This window comes from Heliangelus exortis, chromosome 9, assembly GCF_036169615.1.
Source record: "Heliangelus exortis chromosome 9, bHelExo1.hap1, whole genome shotgun sequence".
In the NCBI taxonomy this organism is placed as follows: Eukaryota; Metazoa; Chordata; class Aves; order Apodiformes; family Trochilidae; genus Heliangelus; species Heliangelus exortis.
The window spans coordinates 8,330,447-8,346,949 of record NC_092430.1 but is presented as its reverse complement, the minus strand read 5'-3'; the positions used below and the strand labels follow the sequence as shown (position 1 = coordinate 8,346,949).

The following is a 16,503-nucleotide window of genomic DNA, read 5'->3' as shown; positions in this document are numbered from 1 at the left end:
TTACTAGATTGCAGTTGACATTTCCATTAAAATGCATGAGGTCATCATGAATCACTTCACCTGATGTGACAGAAATTGTTTAAAGTGGAACAAAAACATCACAGTGTCCTCATGGGCTGGAGCAGATAGCCTGCAATGACTTCTTACTCCAGAAGGGCAGCTGCAGGCATGCCCAGATACTTATGGCACATACATTTTTTTAATACCCAGCACAAACATCATTTGTCAACTTATTTGACCTGCAGCTTTAAAAACTAAAAAAAAAAACCAAAACGCAAAAAGACATGTTACTGAGCAAGACGTAGCAGTGTGTAGATGATGGTACCATTGGCACCCACCAAAGCAGAACAGAAATAGATGTTATAGCTATGGCTAACTCTGGCCATTTTTGGCCAAGCTTTGCTGGCCCACTGCTGGGGTCTCTGTGTGCATCCTCACCCTGTGCCTGCAGGTCCTCACTGCTCCAAAACATGCAGATCTGAGGCTTATGAGAAATCATTGATGTTCAGCATTCAGCCTGCATCACCCAAGTCCTGATTCACCTGAATCCCAACTGAGGTGAATTCAGGAGCTCCTTCACTTCCCATTTTCCTAGATGAACACTACAGCACCTCTAAGCCTCAGTTAGCTCTGAAACACAACTGGTACGAACAACTTCATCTGCAGCCACAGAAGTGCAGTGTTTCGTGTGTAAATCAGCAGAATTTATACCAATGTAAAGCTGCTAAGCTTTCTCTGAAGAGAAAACAAGCTCATTATTTCTTGGATTTCATCATTTACCCCGTGATTACATATAGTGTGTTACTGCACTTTTTATACGTGTGTGTACACTTGTGTGTTTTTATACATATATGTCAACCTTAAGTGCCTGATTTTGGTTCAGAACATAAATGGCCCCTTCAAAACTCTGACATCCACTACTTCACTGTAGTTTGCACTCAGACAATTGTCTTTTTTTCCTTCCCATTTAGGCAAACTCTGAATAGACTATATATAAAATACAGTCACAGGTGCCTCTATTTGCTTAAAGACAAAAGTGTTATGTATCTGGCCTGGCCTAAACAGCATTTCTGTTTAGTCTGCATTAATGGTATCAGTGAAGGGGACAAGACAGTTTCCACATTGCATTACAGAGAGCACTGGGTGCATCAGAAGCAGGACAGATTTAGCAGGACAGATTCCACCTGCCTGGTGGAATGAATTAAGTCACCTACAGAGCAAATTCTGCCAAAATTCAAGTACCGTTGCTTTAAAGCATACAGAAGAAACATGAGAATCACCTTTCTGAAAATAAAATCTGCTGTCCATTGTGGTACCAAAAGAAGAGTGGTCTGAGCTTGGGACTTCAGCCAAGACATCCCACGTGCCAGCTTTATCTCCGATGCCTTTCCCTGCAAAGAGAGTGCTGAACATCTCTATCCGTATTTGCTCTCGAATCAGACATGGATTAGCATATTGCAGGCACGGGTGTTTATACTGTGCTTGGCAGATGAAAAGCAGCTTTAACCAACGCTGGGGCTGACTAAAGCTACCCGGCCTCTCTCAGCACACGTGCCATTCACTCACAGGATAGGGAGGGACACACCAGCCTTCAGCCACGGATCAATAAAAAGGATCGGAGTCTCGGAGCTCTGTGCATGGCTGAGGGCACACCGGCTCACGCTGGATCTTTCAGCGGGGAAAGCTGCACCAGAACCAGAGCGTCTTCCTTGGGGGTTTTAATGCTGAATCGAACAGAACCATGCCGGACACGTACAGGGAGGCAAGAGTCCGGCTCCGGGCTGGCGATGCCGATTCAAGCGGGGGACGCGTCTCCCGTTTTCTCGGGCGGCAAAAACATGACATGCATTAGCGAGGAGAATAAAAGAAGGGAAACAAAGGAGCGGGAGCGAACACCTGTCGCTCTCCTCGGGGACGAGCCCTAATGCTTTTATTTGCTTCAGTCTGCTGGGGGAACTGCAGCTGCCAACTGTCATCAGCATCAAGTTACCCGCACAAAGCCGGCCGGCCCGGCTCTTTCAGCCAAAAGAGGCGGAAGGCTGCGACTAGCCCAGGGATGCACCCGGCATTCGGGGGGCAGCTCCCCCTGCCCCGCCCGGGCTGGGAAAGGGCAGCGCGGCTCCGTCTCGGCCAAACACCCTAAGAGGGCGGTGGCGCTGAACCAGCACCGGGGCCTGGGCAGGCATCCAGCCCGCCCGGGCCAAAGGGACCGACTTCAAGAGCCTCCCCGTCCCCTGGGATGGGGACAGGACAAAAGGACCGGCCCCACAGTCGGCTGTGTCCCGCCAGTTCCCCCCTCGGGGGTGAACGGGACGCTCTCACGCCCAGGCTGTCGCTGTGCCCGGCCATCTCCGCCTGCAGCCGGGACCACCGGGGCTGTCCGCAACGAGGGGCACCCACGGCCCCGAGCAGGCTCCGGGGCTGACCAACACCTCACGTTCCTTCAGGCTCCGAACACGGTAGTGGGCACTGAAGTCTAGACGGTGTGTGTGGGGGGGTAGTTTCTTGGGAGGTGACCGATACACAGCCCCTTGCCCCGGCCCTCCGGACCCTGTCTCCACTTCCCAGGCCGTGACGGCCCCCGAGGAGCAAAGGCACGGCCGAACCGAGCGCGGGGCCCTGCCCGCATCAGTCAGGCCAACAAAGCGGTGGGAGCCGTCGAGCAGCGGAGGCGGCGGCGACGACAACCACAGGCTAGGAGAGGCGCGACCCCAACTCCGGAGCAGACAAAGCGCCCGCTTCCCATTGGCCCGTTCAGCCAACGCAGCGGCGGCGGCCCTCGAGGCGCGGCCAATGGGCTCATTGACATGCAAATCGCAGGCTATAAGTGTGGCGGCGCGGGGCGGGGAGCGGAGCGGTTGGGTCTGGTCTGCGTTATGGCGCCTTCTTTCCGGCCCGGCAAGGGCCGCCCGCCGCGGGGCGACGGGGGCTGCGCGGAGGCCCGGGCCGACAGGAAGGTGAGCAGCAGGGCCGGAGGGCGGGCGGGGCCGGGCGGGCGGCGGGGCTGACGGCGCTGTTGTCCCCGCAGACGAGGAAACCGCTGGTGGAGAAGAAGCGCCGGGCGCGGATCAACGAGAGCCTGCAGGAGCTGCGGCTGCTGCTGGCGGACAGCGAGGTGAGGCGGCGGGGCGGGGGCCGGGCCGGGCGGCGGGGCCCGGGGCCGTGCTGACGGCTGCGGCGCCCTCGGGTCAGTTCCAGGCGAAGCTGGAGAACGCGGAGGTGCTGGAGCTGACGGTGCGGCGGGTGCAGGCCGTGCTGGAGCGCCGCGCACTCGGTGAGTGCCGGCGGGGCGGCGGCGGGGGCGGCTCGGCCCGGCCCGCGCCTCACCCCGCTCCTCGCTCTGTCTCCCGCGACGCAGAGGGCGGGCGGCTGCACCGCGAAGCCAGCGAGCGCTTCGCCGCCGGCTACATCCAGTGCATGCACGAAGTGCACACCTTCGTCTCCAGCTGCCCCGGCATCGACGCCACCACGGCGGCCGAGCTGCTCAACCACCTGCTGGAGTCCATGCCCCTCAACGAGGGCGGCTGCCCGGACTTGGTCGCGGACGTTTTGGCAGATCCTCCTCTCGGCCCCTGGCCCGGCGGTGAGGCGCTGGCCCCCGCGGCCGAGGCCTCCCTGGGCCCGGCTCTCCCCGCCCCGGCACCCTCTCCCTGCCCCAGCGAGGAAACCTGCTCCGACTCGGATGAGGCGGAGGCCGAGCCGGGCCAGACCTCCCCCGATGGACTGGACGCTTCCCGGACGCGCAGCCTTCCTTCCCCTGGCTTACCCAAATCCATGTGGAGACCCTGGTAACGGAGGAGCGTCCAGGAGCCAACGCTGAACCTACCTATAGCGGGGAGAGCACCGAGCCCACCGCCCCGCAGCGTGCGTGGGGCTGGCGCCGCTGCGGGACCGCGGCCCGGGCACTCCCACCCTGTCAGGCCCTGACAGGCTAATAGCTCAACGCGTTAACATTTCATCTGTGCGTGTGTGTGTGTGTGTGTGTGCGCGTGTGTGTGCGGCATTTTGTAACTTCAGGGGTTGATTTTATGAGAGGTTGGGGCGGGCTGGGGGAGGAGGGAGTTGGGTTCTAGTAGCAAAGCTCTTTGGTGGATACACAGCAATTATTTTATAACCCTGTCTCTTTCTCTTGGCCCTGATAAGCAGCCTAAATACCACTACCTTTTTCTTTTAAGAAAAAGCCCTCGTGCATTTTAAATCGTGATGGTTAACTCCATGAGAAGCTCGAGCTGAGTCTGCATGCAGTTTTAAATGTTCTAGTGGTAGCAAAGACCCCTGAAAGGGGTTGGTGTGGTTAGCATCTGTACTCGGTAGCAGTCTAGAGTCTCACCTTCAGTGAAGGAAAACTAGAAACCTGGTGGAATTAGACAAACATTTGCAAGATAATGGTGGCAGAGTGCCTTTTAGAAACGAGTGTCTTTCTGCACATTTTGCTTTTAGCACATTTGAGTTTATGTATATTGGGGTGTCAAATGTTTTTATTTTTTAATCTTTAATAAAAAATACTGAATTCACAACTAATTGCATGTATTGTGGAGTGTGATGCACTTCTAACTGGTTTTAAAAAATGAAAAATACAGTTCCCTATTGTTTACTATTAACAGAAATATGTATATATTATGGAAACTATGCCGGTAATTAAGCACTTGATTCTTGTACTAAGCATTGTTAGCTCAAGTATTGGAATTCAAATGTTTCTTTTGTTTAATACTAGAAGACACTTAAGTTATTGCAGTGGGCAAGGTCATACTGGTGTAAGGTTGAGCATAGGCCACAGATTTCTGGACTAGTTTATCTGGATGCCAGTCTCAAACCTACTCTACTTGCTCTGCCATCTCACTGTTGCTCAGACAGCTACAATCCTAGCTTCAAAAGTGCTAGTCAAAGCCTGTCCTGGGGTGTAACTTTACAGGGATCTTCAGTTTGGTGGTTTCTTTGTTTTGTTTTGGTCTTGATTATTTTTTTTTTATCTCTTGAATGCAAAGTTGAATAGAGAGTGCAATGGATTGGGAAAGTTTTCTTTAAAATGTAAAAAGTGCCTAGAGGACTGGGTGGGAGACCCTGGGCATTTTTGTACACAAGGTTTTGCACCTCCTGTATTTGTACTTTTGAGAGATATCAGGTTATTTATGCTGTGCTAATACCTGTCAGAGCTGTCACTGAAGAGAAAAAATTATCCTGAAGTTGCTTAATACATGCAAATTCCCAAACAGAACAAGCAACCTAACTACTGAGGGATTAGACATGTAATTTTTTTGTTAACAACCCTATGGAACAATAAAATTGGAAACTTAAGCTATTGGTAAGACCTCTCCTTTGTAATTTTCTTTAAGTTACCTGAGGTGGGCATTGTTAGTAAAAAATGGCCATTAGATTTGTTTGGTTCTTCTGCTCTTCTATGCTAAATTCCCTTTGAACCGGGGAGGTGGGGGGGAAAGAGAAAAGCCAAAAACAGCTCAGTGGAGGGAGGTGAGAACTTTGGTAGTGACCTTTCTGCTTTAGAGAGGGAGGTTAGTGTTCTGAAGTGTAAATGAAGAAGCAGCCTGTGACACTTGCACTAAAAGTCTCACCCTACACACAAGGTGACCTCTTGGACTGAGCCTGCACTTGTAGCCACTCCCGTGCAAAGCCAGGGAGTGATTTTATTTTTGTAAAATAAAAACATTCCCCAGGCATCACAGTGTTTGATACTTTAACTCTCGACTTCTACTCCATCAGCTCAGCTAACAATACACCGCCAAAGAAAATTCCCACATTACACAGAGTTACCCTTCTACCCTACGAGCCCCTTGCTTTTCACATCTCAGGAAGCCCCATTTCGGCGCAGCCCCCGCCCGCGGCTCCTCCCCGCACACAGACGGCAGCGCAGGGCTGCGGGCACTTGCCTGAGGCGGCTTCGGGTGGGACATCCAGGGCTGATGCTGGGCTGGTACAGCTGCTCCGGGCCCTCTGCTGCTGCAGGAACACGGAAGGCCGGGGCTTGGCTTCATTTCCATGAGATGAAAACCCCCCGGGTTAGGGCTCTCCTGTGAAAGCAAAGTGCAAATCCTGACACTTCAATGACAGAAACAAAGCCAAAAGTCAACATAAAAGTGCCAGCTTCAGTTCAGCAGTGCTGGGGGGGAGGCTAGGAGAAACCTCAGCTCTGCCAAGCAGCACTGCAGACATATTCCTTTACTTTCCTTGTACTGGCCCTGGGGAAGCAGAGCTGAAACTGGCCTTCCCTGCTTACCTGCTCCCTTTCCAGGTGGATATTTCCAGGGATGCTGCTGCACTCCTCTCTCCTGCTGCAGCCCTCACAGCTCCCTGCACATCTGCCACGACTGCAGAAGTCCTGGGCACAGCCCACCCCCACGGCTGCGGAAAGGAATGGGCAGAGGGGCTGCCAAGTTGCTCCCAGCCAGCTGCTTTCTCAAAGTCTGGGTGGTTAGGAAGAGCCACAGCTGAAAAGAAAAAAAGCCAGGTCAAAGCATTCTTATTAGTTTTTTTAAAAAGTGTCAAAAGCATTCTAGAAATGTGTTAACAATATGGCTCTTTATCTTAAATCCACATATTAGGTTCACAGAAAGTTTACATCCTCTCATTAGGTGTTGCTGGATTTCTCCATTTGCATTTCTGTACCTTAATGCAAAGGTGTCAGATGTGACACTTCCCTGACAAAGGCAAAAAAAGGTGAGCATTTCGAGGGTGGGACTGGGGAAAGTAAACCTGGGGGGGAAAGGAAGGTTTCCAGCAGCTCTGATGAAAAACCAGTAAGCCTTCTCAAGTCCTTCTTTACAGGAACTGCCTTCATTCTTTTCCATTCCAAAGTAATACTGAGTATCTGATCTGACAGTGCCTTGTAAAAGCAAAGAGGAGCAGCTCGTAAACAGTAGGGCTCCCGCTTGATATACAGGTGAAGAATAAGAGAAAGGAGGCCTCATTTTCCCTTCTCTTTGCATGTAAGTCACTCACACCTGTTGCAGGGCAAAACTGCTCCTTGTTAGACCAGGTCAGCTGGGAGGACTTAAGAGTTCAAATCACCTCCTCACCTCCTGGCAATATGCACCAGGCTTTAGTTGGAGCCCTCTGGCCAGGACACAGGACTGAGCTTTCAGATTGTCCAAATCACCTTACATCTTCATTTGTCTCCAACTAGCAAGTATCACATAGCTCTCAACATAGTTTTCCTCTGCAAATAAATAAATAGACAGATAAATAAATGAACAATTTCTCTATTCCAGTTAAAAAGCAAAGCAGAAAAATAACAATGCAGTCCAGCAGTGCCATTAGGGGATTCACAGAGATACCGTAAGTGACATTTCTGCTATGCAGCCAGTTAATCCCTGTCTGTAACACAGAGAACTTGCATTTCTTACCATCCAAGATGCTGTCCTTAGCAGAATGCTATTGAAACAAGCCACAAAAAAGGGGGATTTATGACTATAAGTGTACTGGGATGGATGTTGGTTAATCCTGGCATCCAGAGCCTTGCCATGTTACAGTAAGCTCCAGAGATTGCATCCCAAAGGGGTCATCTAGTCCTAAAATCTCCAGCTGTTGTAGCCCAGCTCCCAGATTTTCCAGTTCATGGGCAAGCACACACACAAGCACACACACACACACAACTCTGTGCACGTGCACACACACACACACACACACACACACACACACAGGCAGACTCTCCAGCCCCAACTGCTCCTCCACTCTGCAGGGACATCAATTCGGGCACATGGGTTATACCAGTTTGGTGTTCAGCTTTTGGAACCCACTGAGACTTTTCCCCAATCAACTCTTTCTTTTCTCTGGTGATGACAACAATTAGGCCATGCAGCATATCTCCTGCTGAGTTTGCCCTACCAGTCACAACTTGAGCCATGCTCACTCGGGCCATGGAAACAGAAAAGCCAGTACAGATGGAGCTTGGGAAGAGAACATCTTTCTTCACAGATGAGCACAATAATTTGAACAATGTCATGCAGGAAGTACATGAAAAACTCAAGGCTCCAAACAAACCACTAATTCATCTGTCTTAACCTTAGCCTTTCCTTCATCTGCTTCCTACAATTTATTTTCATTTTCTTGCATGAGATGCCTGACTTCAAACTGCATTTATGCTATTTCTTACAGAGAGTGCATAAGACTACAGTTAGCTCAATGGAGAATGTCTGAGAGGCTTGAAGTGCACAATTTAGTGACTTCTGCATGAGCTAAACTAAGGAAAGAGGGGGAAAATGGTCTCTCCTCTTCCACTGGATCTTCAGCTCCCCATATAACATTTACATTTCATAGCATTACATTTAAAGAAAGATAAATAAACATTTAAAAAGATGGTGCAGAAACATTCAAACCTAAAAGCACACATTACAGCAACAGACTTTAAGTTTAACTAAATTAAACAAGATTATGATTGAGGATGATTTGATTAGTTACACTGAATATGCTGTATTATACATGTTATATTGCTCACTTGCCAGCTGAGTAAGTCATGAGTTCAAAAGGTCTTTTAATCCAGTACAGTACAGCCTTAAATACCAGGATTTAGACGTGGGTCTAAACTGTTTGGAATAAGAAAGAAAAAGATTGAAATTAGACACTGCAAGAAGCCATGAATTTCCATCCTCTTAATGTCAAGTGAGGCAGAGTACCTTTCAAAAGCAAATACAAGTTGCTTTGGTTTCAAACAAAAAACTACTTAGTAAAACAACAATATGCAAGCAATTACATTACCTGATCCTTTCTGTCTTTGGATTGCTTAAGTATAAAATTGACTTAATTTGTGGTTTTTTAGTTTTTATATTCATCTCAGGTTGAAAGCATGGAGAGCAGTTTTCTTCATCTAGGAAAGTGCAGACCTGTTTGCAGACAGCTTCAGGAATTGCCCAGATCCACTCAGCCTCAGCTGAACTCCACAAAGCTTCTAGACCATTTAAGTACAAAAAAAGCAGTGTAATTTAAAATCACAACCAATGGGGCACACTTCAAACTATCCTTGAAGTGATGTGCCCACTGAGAGGGAAGGGGAATCCCCTGGGATCCTCCAGAGCCTGGGTTGCCACTCAGATATTGTGCTTCAAAACCAGGTTTCAGCTGCTAGTGGCCCCCTCTGGGAGCCCTGTTGTGTTTGGGGTTTGGACCATCCATGACCAGGAGCCACACTAGTAAAACTTTACAGTTTCATCCTCCTTGCCCTGAGTTCACCAGAACCAAACTGTGCTAAGCAAAGTAACTATAAAGAGCTCTTCTACTGTCACCGTGCAACACCCTCCGCAACCAGTGTTCCACAGATTGAGAAGGTGGGGAGCGGGAAAACCCCAAAAGAAACACATCAGCTCCATTTTCAGCCCCATCAAACTTTTCCAGCAACTGGGAGAGGTTGTTCACAGAACCCATATATCTCACTGAGGCCTGGATCACACAAGTTCACATCAAATTTTCCTGCAAATGCCATGTTTATGACCGGCCTTCATAAAACAATTGTGTCTTTATTATTTACAGTGACCCCAAACATGGATGGTATCTACCCACACATTGTCCCTTTCCAAAACAGCACATATATATATATATATATGTCCCTTTCCTGCTCAATGGACCCTCAGCAGAGCCTGCAGAATACCAGGAGCCCGAGACTACATTATATACATCTGAGCCTGCTCCACATTGTTCCCGTCCTTCACAGGAGCAGATTTACTGGTCAGAAAACAAGTGTCACTGAATCCCCTCATCCAGGCAGAAGGAGTGCACAGCTTCTTTGCAAAAATCTAAGATTCTAGAGCCAATCTAGTAAGCAGCTGCTCTTCTCCCAGCAGCTGCAAGCCTCCTACTCACTAACCCCTCCATTCAACCAGCAGTTTCCTAAGCAGCCAACACAGGTTTTCAGTGAAGTCCACAACAGCAACCTCTGAGTGAGCTATGACGTGCTCCTCAGGGGCTTTGGGGTGCCTGTACAGAGGGCCCCTGTTCTCTACTTCCCAGAAAGCTTTCTATGAAATGACACATAATATGGAAAGCTCCTTCAATGGTCTCAAAAAGAAGAGGGTAATAGGACCCAGAGGGCACAGTTCCTACCACATCATAGCTCACATGCAGATGCACACAAGTAGCTGCCCAAAACAGCAGTCATGTGGCCAACAGAGACAACCAAGCCCAGCACCAGGAATTCACAGCTTCTCCTCTGCTGCACTGAGCTAGCAGCAGCACTTGGCCAGAGCCCAACCAGCAAGGGGGGCTCAGCAGCAGTGGGACAGACTGCACTTTCGATCGCTGCAGGAAGCAGGAAAAATGATTCATATCCTTTCAGCCAACACCAAACTAGAGCCTCCAGAGCTCAAAAACTCCAGTGCCAAAGGGACTCTTCAAAACAGTATGCAAACCCCCAAGATCCTGATGCTCTGTACTTAGGAGTCTGTTTGCGCTCCTGTTCCTTTCCAGCAACACCACTTCACTGTTTGTGGCACTACAAGCTACTTCCTGAATGCCTTGAAAAAAACCCAAACAAACAAAACATGAAAAAGACCACAAAAAACCTCAAAATAAATAATAATTAAAAAAACCCCCACCAATACAACACAGACTGGCTCTTACCTCTCAGCTTTTTGTTAGAAAACCTATTGGCTGCATCTCAAGGGAGGACAAGTACTGATACCTATCTTCATGTTTTAACACCATAGGATGTTTTTTAAGTTTAAAAATGAAACAAAAATATTATTCTAATGATACTCCTGTTGTTATAACAACAACCAATAACATTTTGCTCTCACTTAAGTCTAGCAAGGCTTCACAAAGAAGGGGAAAACACTATCTCAAGGTTTTTGGAAGTGGAAGGAGAAGATATAGAATTTGCCAACATCTTACCTGTGTCTGTTGTGGCTTTATGCATTTACACACCAATTTACAGGTGTTATTATCTAATCATTTTATAACACAGCTACAAGGGGAGAAATGCTGTGAAGGAGCTGATGAAAAAGCTTTCTTATTTGTCAGAAGAAAAATAGAAGGGGACTACAGTGAAGAACCCTTATGTAGATTAAGAGTGAGAAACAATCTGTAAGACCAGAGCATTTCCTCATCTCCCAAAACTCTCAAGTCTTACCTGAAATCAAGGCTCTCACTCACAGTTGCAGGAATGATTACTGTTGTATGGAGCCAATGTTTATGCTTTAATCTGTGTTACACCTGAAGTTAAAGTATACTCAAAGAAAGCCATGGCCTCTTTGTTTCCTAGGATGGAGTGTGCTGTCAGACACTCCTCCCTCCATTCTCTGCTCAGGCAGATTGGATTTAACTCCGGAATTCCATTAATGAAACACTGGTCATGCATCTCTTAAGACAGGCTTTGTGTTGCCACACTGGTTCATTCATCTGAAGGTTCCTATGACTAAAATATCATGTCAGGTATTGGGAGAAACACTAAGGTTCTGCACAAATAGTAAGTGCTGCTGTATCTAGGCTGAGTGACAGATACATATGCACTATCTTCTTGCTTTAGATGAGATAAACAGATTTTATAAGTCCTGTCCAACCCTGAATGGTTGAGGAATGAGCTCTCTAATTGGTCAGATGAGCAATGACCACTCTGACTCAGCCACACACATGTATGTAAAATAAATGTATGTAAGTGACATAGGTCAGATGGGAAATGAAACATGCAAACAAACATAATCAGTGTCATGTAAAATAAGCAGATCAGGAAAAGGAAAAAAACAACATTACAAGCATTCAAGCATGGTTCGGTTTGGTTGGGAGCAAAAGGGGAAGGAAAACCCCACAGACAACATGCTTCCAAACATACTGCCTGCCTGCTTTGGAAAAATGGGTACCCATAGTGCTGGCAATAGCAAGGGAATTCCCAACTATTACCTCCCTCCTTGAATACATTAGATGCCATGAAAACTACTTCTAAACCCTGCATATGGTCAACCCAGTCTGGTGCTCCTCCTGCCACTCTGACAACACAGCACACACAGTCACTGCAGTCACCCAACACATTGAGTCACCCCAACAAGCAGGTCCTTGCCACAGGAAAACAGAGATGGCTGGCCAAGCAAGAAGTAAGGGATTTAGCTGGGGATCCCAGTTTGTTTCCCCACGTCTGGGAAAACTCCTCAGTTCACGAAGGAGTCTCCAGATAAGTGTGTTGCCTTCATCCTTCCTTCATTTCTTGTTGATGAGAAACCAATACGTTTCCCCTAGAAACACAGCAGAATCCTACAATGTAATGGGTAGGATTAGGCTCTCTTACCCAAATCAGAAGATTTTGACATCTGGTCCTTTCCATTGCTGAAGCAAGGAACTGCTGGAAAACAGCAGGGAGCCTACCTGGTGCCACTGGTTTGTTTTCTGTAGTGCTTGTAACCATGGCATCTGGGCAGCAAGAAATGAAACACATGCCCCTTCAAAAGCGGAAGGGCTTCCACTTCCCCTCTCCTTCCCCTGAAACAAAAGAATAATTTTTTTTCTTGTTTTGCACTTACTGGGTTTTTTTTTTTTTTTTTTTTGGTTTGGGTTTGGTGTTTGTTTTGGTTTTTTAAGAGAACATTTTATATAAAGAAACCATTTAGACTCAGTTAATACACTGCTCTGAACAAAACCATAGATAATTTCAAATGGCCCAATTATCAGGGTTTTAAAAAGATAAAGTCTAGAGTATCTGGACAAATAATTTCTATTTGTCTCTGTTTCTAAACTTTCCCTTGGCATTCACACCTGTACTGAGACTGTTACAATTTGGGAATGAAGTTTAGCAGAGAGCCGAGGTGCACATAGCCCTTTGTGTGCCTGGGGTTCTACAGCCGTACTTTCTTTTGCCAGAAACTCTAAACATCACTTTTCTTTTTCCATTCACTTTCTTTCTTCCTTTTTGTCTAGACAAGAGGGGCAGTTGCAATCTGCCCTGTTTTGACAAATCTCTCATTTGTTATAGTCACAGCCTATAGAGGCACACAGATTTCGCCCTGTGCCTTTCCTCTGTATCTCTGTAGTTTAACAACTCTTCATCTCTATTCAACTAAACTGTAACTAAAGGTCCAAATAGCCACGTGACTTGAGACATTTGTCTTAATCTCTTCCTCAAGTTCTCTCTCTGATAAGGAACCCCTATATCTTGCCCCCAGAAAGATACAATTGTGTTTTGCTGTTGATAAAGCTTTTTTTAAAAAGGGACTATTAAGAGATTTCAAAGAAGAGGCAGTGCCTTTTGGGAACTGTGTTATTATCTTCTTCCTCCAATTCTTTCACGAAAGTCACAAACTGGAGTGCAACAACCTAAATGTTTCCAGAGCAGCAAAGTGTCACTTTCTATATATAGCCCAGGTGCCACAGTTCAGCTCAACTCTTATCTAGAGGGCCTAGATGTATAGAACACACAATGTTTGGAAGTCTGTAGATACCTTTCGTTACAGCAATTTACTCACAGTAAGTTTTGGCAATCAGCTTCAAGCCACTACTCTGTGTGTTGATAAAGTCCGTGAAGTTTGGGGGAGGCTGCTGGCACACAGCACTCCTGCAGAACAAATAATACAGAATTCTTTCTCACACCCTGCTCTCAATTGAAAAGCAAATTTCGTATCTGAAAGTTTTAAAAGCCTTCTTTGGAAATGCTTGAATAACCACATTAGACTGCATAAATCAGCTGGGCAATAAATACCATCTCCATTTATAGACCCTACTTAAAAGAGATTAGAACGCAGTGCTGCACTTCCTGGGCCTAATTTACTGCCAGCTCATTCAGACACATGGAGGATTTACATTATGATGGCCAAGATATCCTGACCTTCCTCTGCATTACTTCAGTTTGTCCCCTCAGGAGGCACTATGGGCAGTGTCACTCTTCAACAACTTCCTGAGCATTTGGACCCTTTGATCCTGGCAAATACATCCAACAAGTCTCTACCTGTAGAGCCCCTGTTGTCAACCTAATGAGTAAAAGTTAACACCATAAACTTCACAGGCCTATGAACACTAAATTAGGTGACAAAGGCAGTTGTATATCACTTCATCAAGCTAATGCTGCCAGCAAGTGAAATCCATAAAACCATTCACAGCATGCAGTCTGGTTTAATTTGTATCATTCTGCTGTGAAATTGATTCAAGGGAATAAATAGCTTTCTCAGGTCAGCATACAGACACCTTTATTTTCCCAATCTGTTAGCTGGTAGACTATCAGACAAACAAACAGATTTTCGTCAAAAATCCAATCCATAAATCCCTGAAAATGCTATTCTTTGAAGACTTGAACATCAGCTCAGAATGGCAGAGTACATATGTGTAAGAGATTCTAGGTGAACTGGTAGGACTAGTAAAACAATCTTGTACCTAAGTGCTTTCATAATCAAGTCTTTAGAGTTGATCTCATTACATTCACTACTTGTGTAATGCAAAGTAATTATTACTGAAAGAATATTAAACACACTGCTCAAGCTTTAGGAGCCTCCAATCAGGTATTTGGGTAAACATTTTTGTACATGCATAGTTAAAGCCAGTGGAAGAATTTTCTAGTTATTTACATGAGAAATCCTTCATTGTTGCCATGTGATCTCAGCAGCTACCTATTTTTATATATATACATACATATACACAAACACACACATTTCTAAAACATATACTATTTGTATTTTGACTTGTCTCTGAAAGGAGGGGAAGCAAGAGAGAACTTCAAGGCAACCAACAGTGAACAAAAGTACTGCAGCCTTCAGCCACCAGCAGGGAGGTGGAGTTACAGAAGGGGTATGCATCTTCCTAGAAATCAGAGCTGAACAGATCAGCACACTCCTCCCCATCCTCCCCATCCTCCCCTTCCCTCCTGTCCCTGCACCGAGCAGCTGGGACAAAGTCTTCACTATTCACAGGCAAGCAGCACAATACAAAAAAGTAAGGGCTTGTAATGAAAACTGCATATAGACAGATACTGGAAATAACTCCCCATTGCCACATTCTCCACATTGTCACTTCCTGCTGCATTGTGTCACACCTTATGCTTTTTTAGATGCACAAATTGCAATACTTAAGACACTGCTTTTTGGTCTCAGACTGGTAACTGAGGCTCTGCAGGCTTCTGAAAGCACAGAAAATTCAGTGCAAGGGCCAGGGCTGACACCCATCCTCCCGTGGTCCTCTGGAGACCATCCCAAAGCCAGAGTGCATTCAGGTCACCCTTGGGTTTTCCATGCCCTGATACAGACACTTTTTTTTCTTCAATTCCATTATTTTCTGTAAAGTTTTTTTGTTTGTTTTCGTTAGGTTGGTTTGTTTGCTTAGTAAATTAAAACCTCATTTAGCCCAATCTGGAAGACAAACAATTCTGGCAGACAGCTATTACATTGCACAATGGAAGAACACAATAACATTCACTTAAATACCAACTGATACTAAAATATACCGCTTGGTATAGTAAATTGCATTCTGTCACTGTAATAAAGATAACAATGTTATCTTATTTCTTAGAATTCTGTATCGCTACAGACACAAACTATGTAGTGTAGGACTCTAGAAGGAAGAGTATCTCTGCCTTGCAGCAATTGCCACTCCTGATTGCTTTGCACCCAGAGTTAATCTGCAATCTAATCAACTAAATCTAGAAATGCAACTTACTCATGAAAAAATAGTCTTCCAAATTATGGAAAGACAGATTTGTTAGTATCCAAAATTTAAACTGAGATGTGGGAGAAGTTTATTAACACAAACACAGTAAAAAGTAACAAGCCCCATTGTAGCAGCTTCTGTCTTTACATGCTACCCTCATTTTGTATAATGTTAAGTGGACTAAAATTTGATGCTTTTCAGTAGTCTACTTCCCTCTTCCAAGAAGTTTATATTTGTAGTCACTAGGCCAGTAGCTCTTGGTTATAGAATTTTTCATTATCTTACTTGAAATTCAAGCCCTGGATCTTCTCCTTTACATTAAGTCATGTCAAAGCAAACTCAACAGCACCCAAGTACAAGCTGAGCAGGGGAAAATGCGGGTTAGCAAAGCTGCCAAATCTATAACCACAGGACAGCAGTGACTCCTAGAGGCTACCGAGGCAGGAGAAGCTCTGACAGACTGCTCCTCCACAGTCCTGCAGTGTAAAGCAAGCTGTCATCTTGAGTGCTGACAGAAGGCACATCACCAAGCATGATGTGCACATGAATACCTGAAGCCACATTTAACTTGTACTCTACTACATTTACAATTGTAGAAAATTACCACAAGCAGAAGTAACTGTGAAACATTACCTGGTAATTTATTGCATTGGCAGCACTCCGGTTCTCCCAACTTTATCACCAAAACCTGCATCCAAATGCTAGCACAGTACCCACTCTACTGAGCTGCACAGATATTCTGTGTAGTTCTGTTAACTGCTTCATTGATCCATCTCTCCTCTGCGTGTTTAGCTAAGCAAGGAAAGAAGGTGTCATTAGGACAATAGTGTTTCAGACATCACACACAGAGAGCTGCTCGTGTATTTAGGGTCACCTTGGAAAACTTCAAAGGTATCTGAATGATGCATTGAACTAGCATGTTTTAAAATGCATGTCTCAGCAACT

At 46.1% G+C, this 16,503-nt stretch overlaps 1 protein-coding gene and 3 long non-coding RNA genes across 8 annotated transcripts in view; 1 reads left to right on the top strand and 3 right to left on the bottom strand.

The window, feature by feature from the left end:
* Positions 1-2,545, bottom strand: part of LOC139799689 (uncharacterized) — a 28,147-nt gene extending 25,602 nt beyond the window's left edge. The window contains exons 1-2 of one of the 2 annotated variants that reach the window (XR_011727419.1): positions 1,567-2,545; positions 1,281-1,391 (exon numbers count right to left, since the gene is read on the bottom strand). This is a non-coding gene — a long non-coding RNA (uncharacterized lncRNA). Of the gene's footprint in view, positions 1-1,280 lie in introns of both variants that reach the window. The other variant, XR_011727420.1, reaches the window with a different exon arrangement.
* On the top strand, positions 2,544-5,295 carry HES6 (hes family bHLH transcription factor 6). 3 transcript variants are annotated; one of them, XM_071751889.1, is made up of 4 exons: positions 2,820-2,957; positions 3,029-3,115; positions 3,193-3,274; positions 3,447-5,295. In XM_071751889.1, exons 1-4 carry the CDS (start codon positions 2,877-2,879, stop codon positions 3,818-3,820), a joined length of 624 nt encoding a protein of 207 aa, XP_071607990.1. In that variant the 5' UTR covers positions 2,820-2,876; the 3' UTR covers positions 3,821-5,295. The 3 variants fall into 3 exon arrangements, with proteins under 3 accessions (XP_071607991.1, XP_071607990.1, XP_071607987.1); XM_071751886.1 differs by having other exon boundaries at positions 3,359-5,295; XM_071751890.1 differs by having other exon boundaries at positions 2,544-2,957; positions 3,193-5,295.
* A 257-nt stretch (positions 5,296-5,552) lies between these two features.
* On the bottom strand, positions 5,553-6,441 carry LOC139799691 (uncharacterized). Its single transcript, XR_011727423.1, has 2 exons — positions 6,233-6,441; positions 5,553-6,026 (listed from the first exon to the last, which is right to left on the bottom strand). It is a non-coding gene; the product is annotated as an uncharacterized lncRNA (long non-coding RNA).
* A 5-nt stretch (positions 6,442-6,446) lies between these two features.
* On the bottom strand, positions 6,447-13,325 carry LOC139799690 (uncharacterized). Of its 2 annotated transcripts, none has more exons than XR_011727422.1 (3): positions 12,221-13,325; positions 8,450-8,899; positions 6,447-7,171 (listed from the first exon to the last, which is right to left on the bottom strand). It is a non-coding gene; the product is annotated as an uncharacterized lncRNA (long non-coding RNA). The 2 variants fall into 2 exon arrangements; XR_011727421.1 differs by having other exon boundaries at positions 8,710-8,899.
* Positions 13,326-16,503: the final 3,178 nt, after the last annotated feature.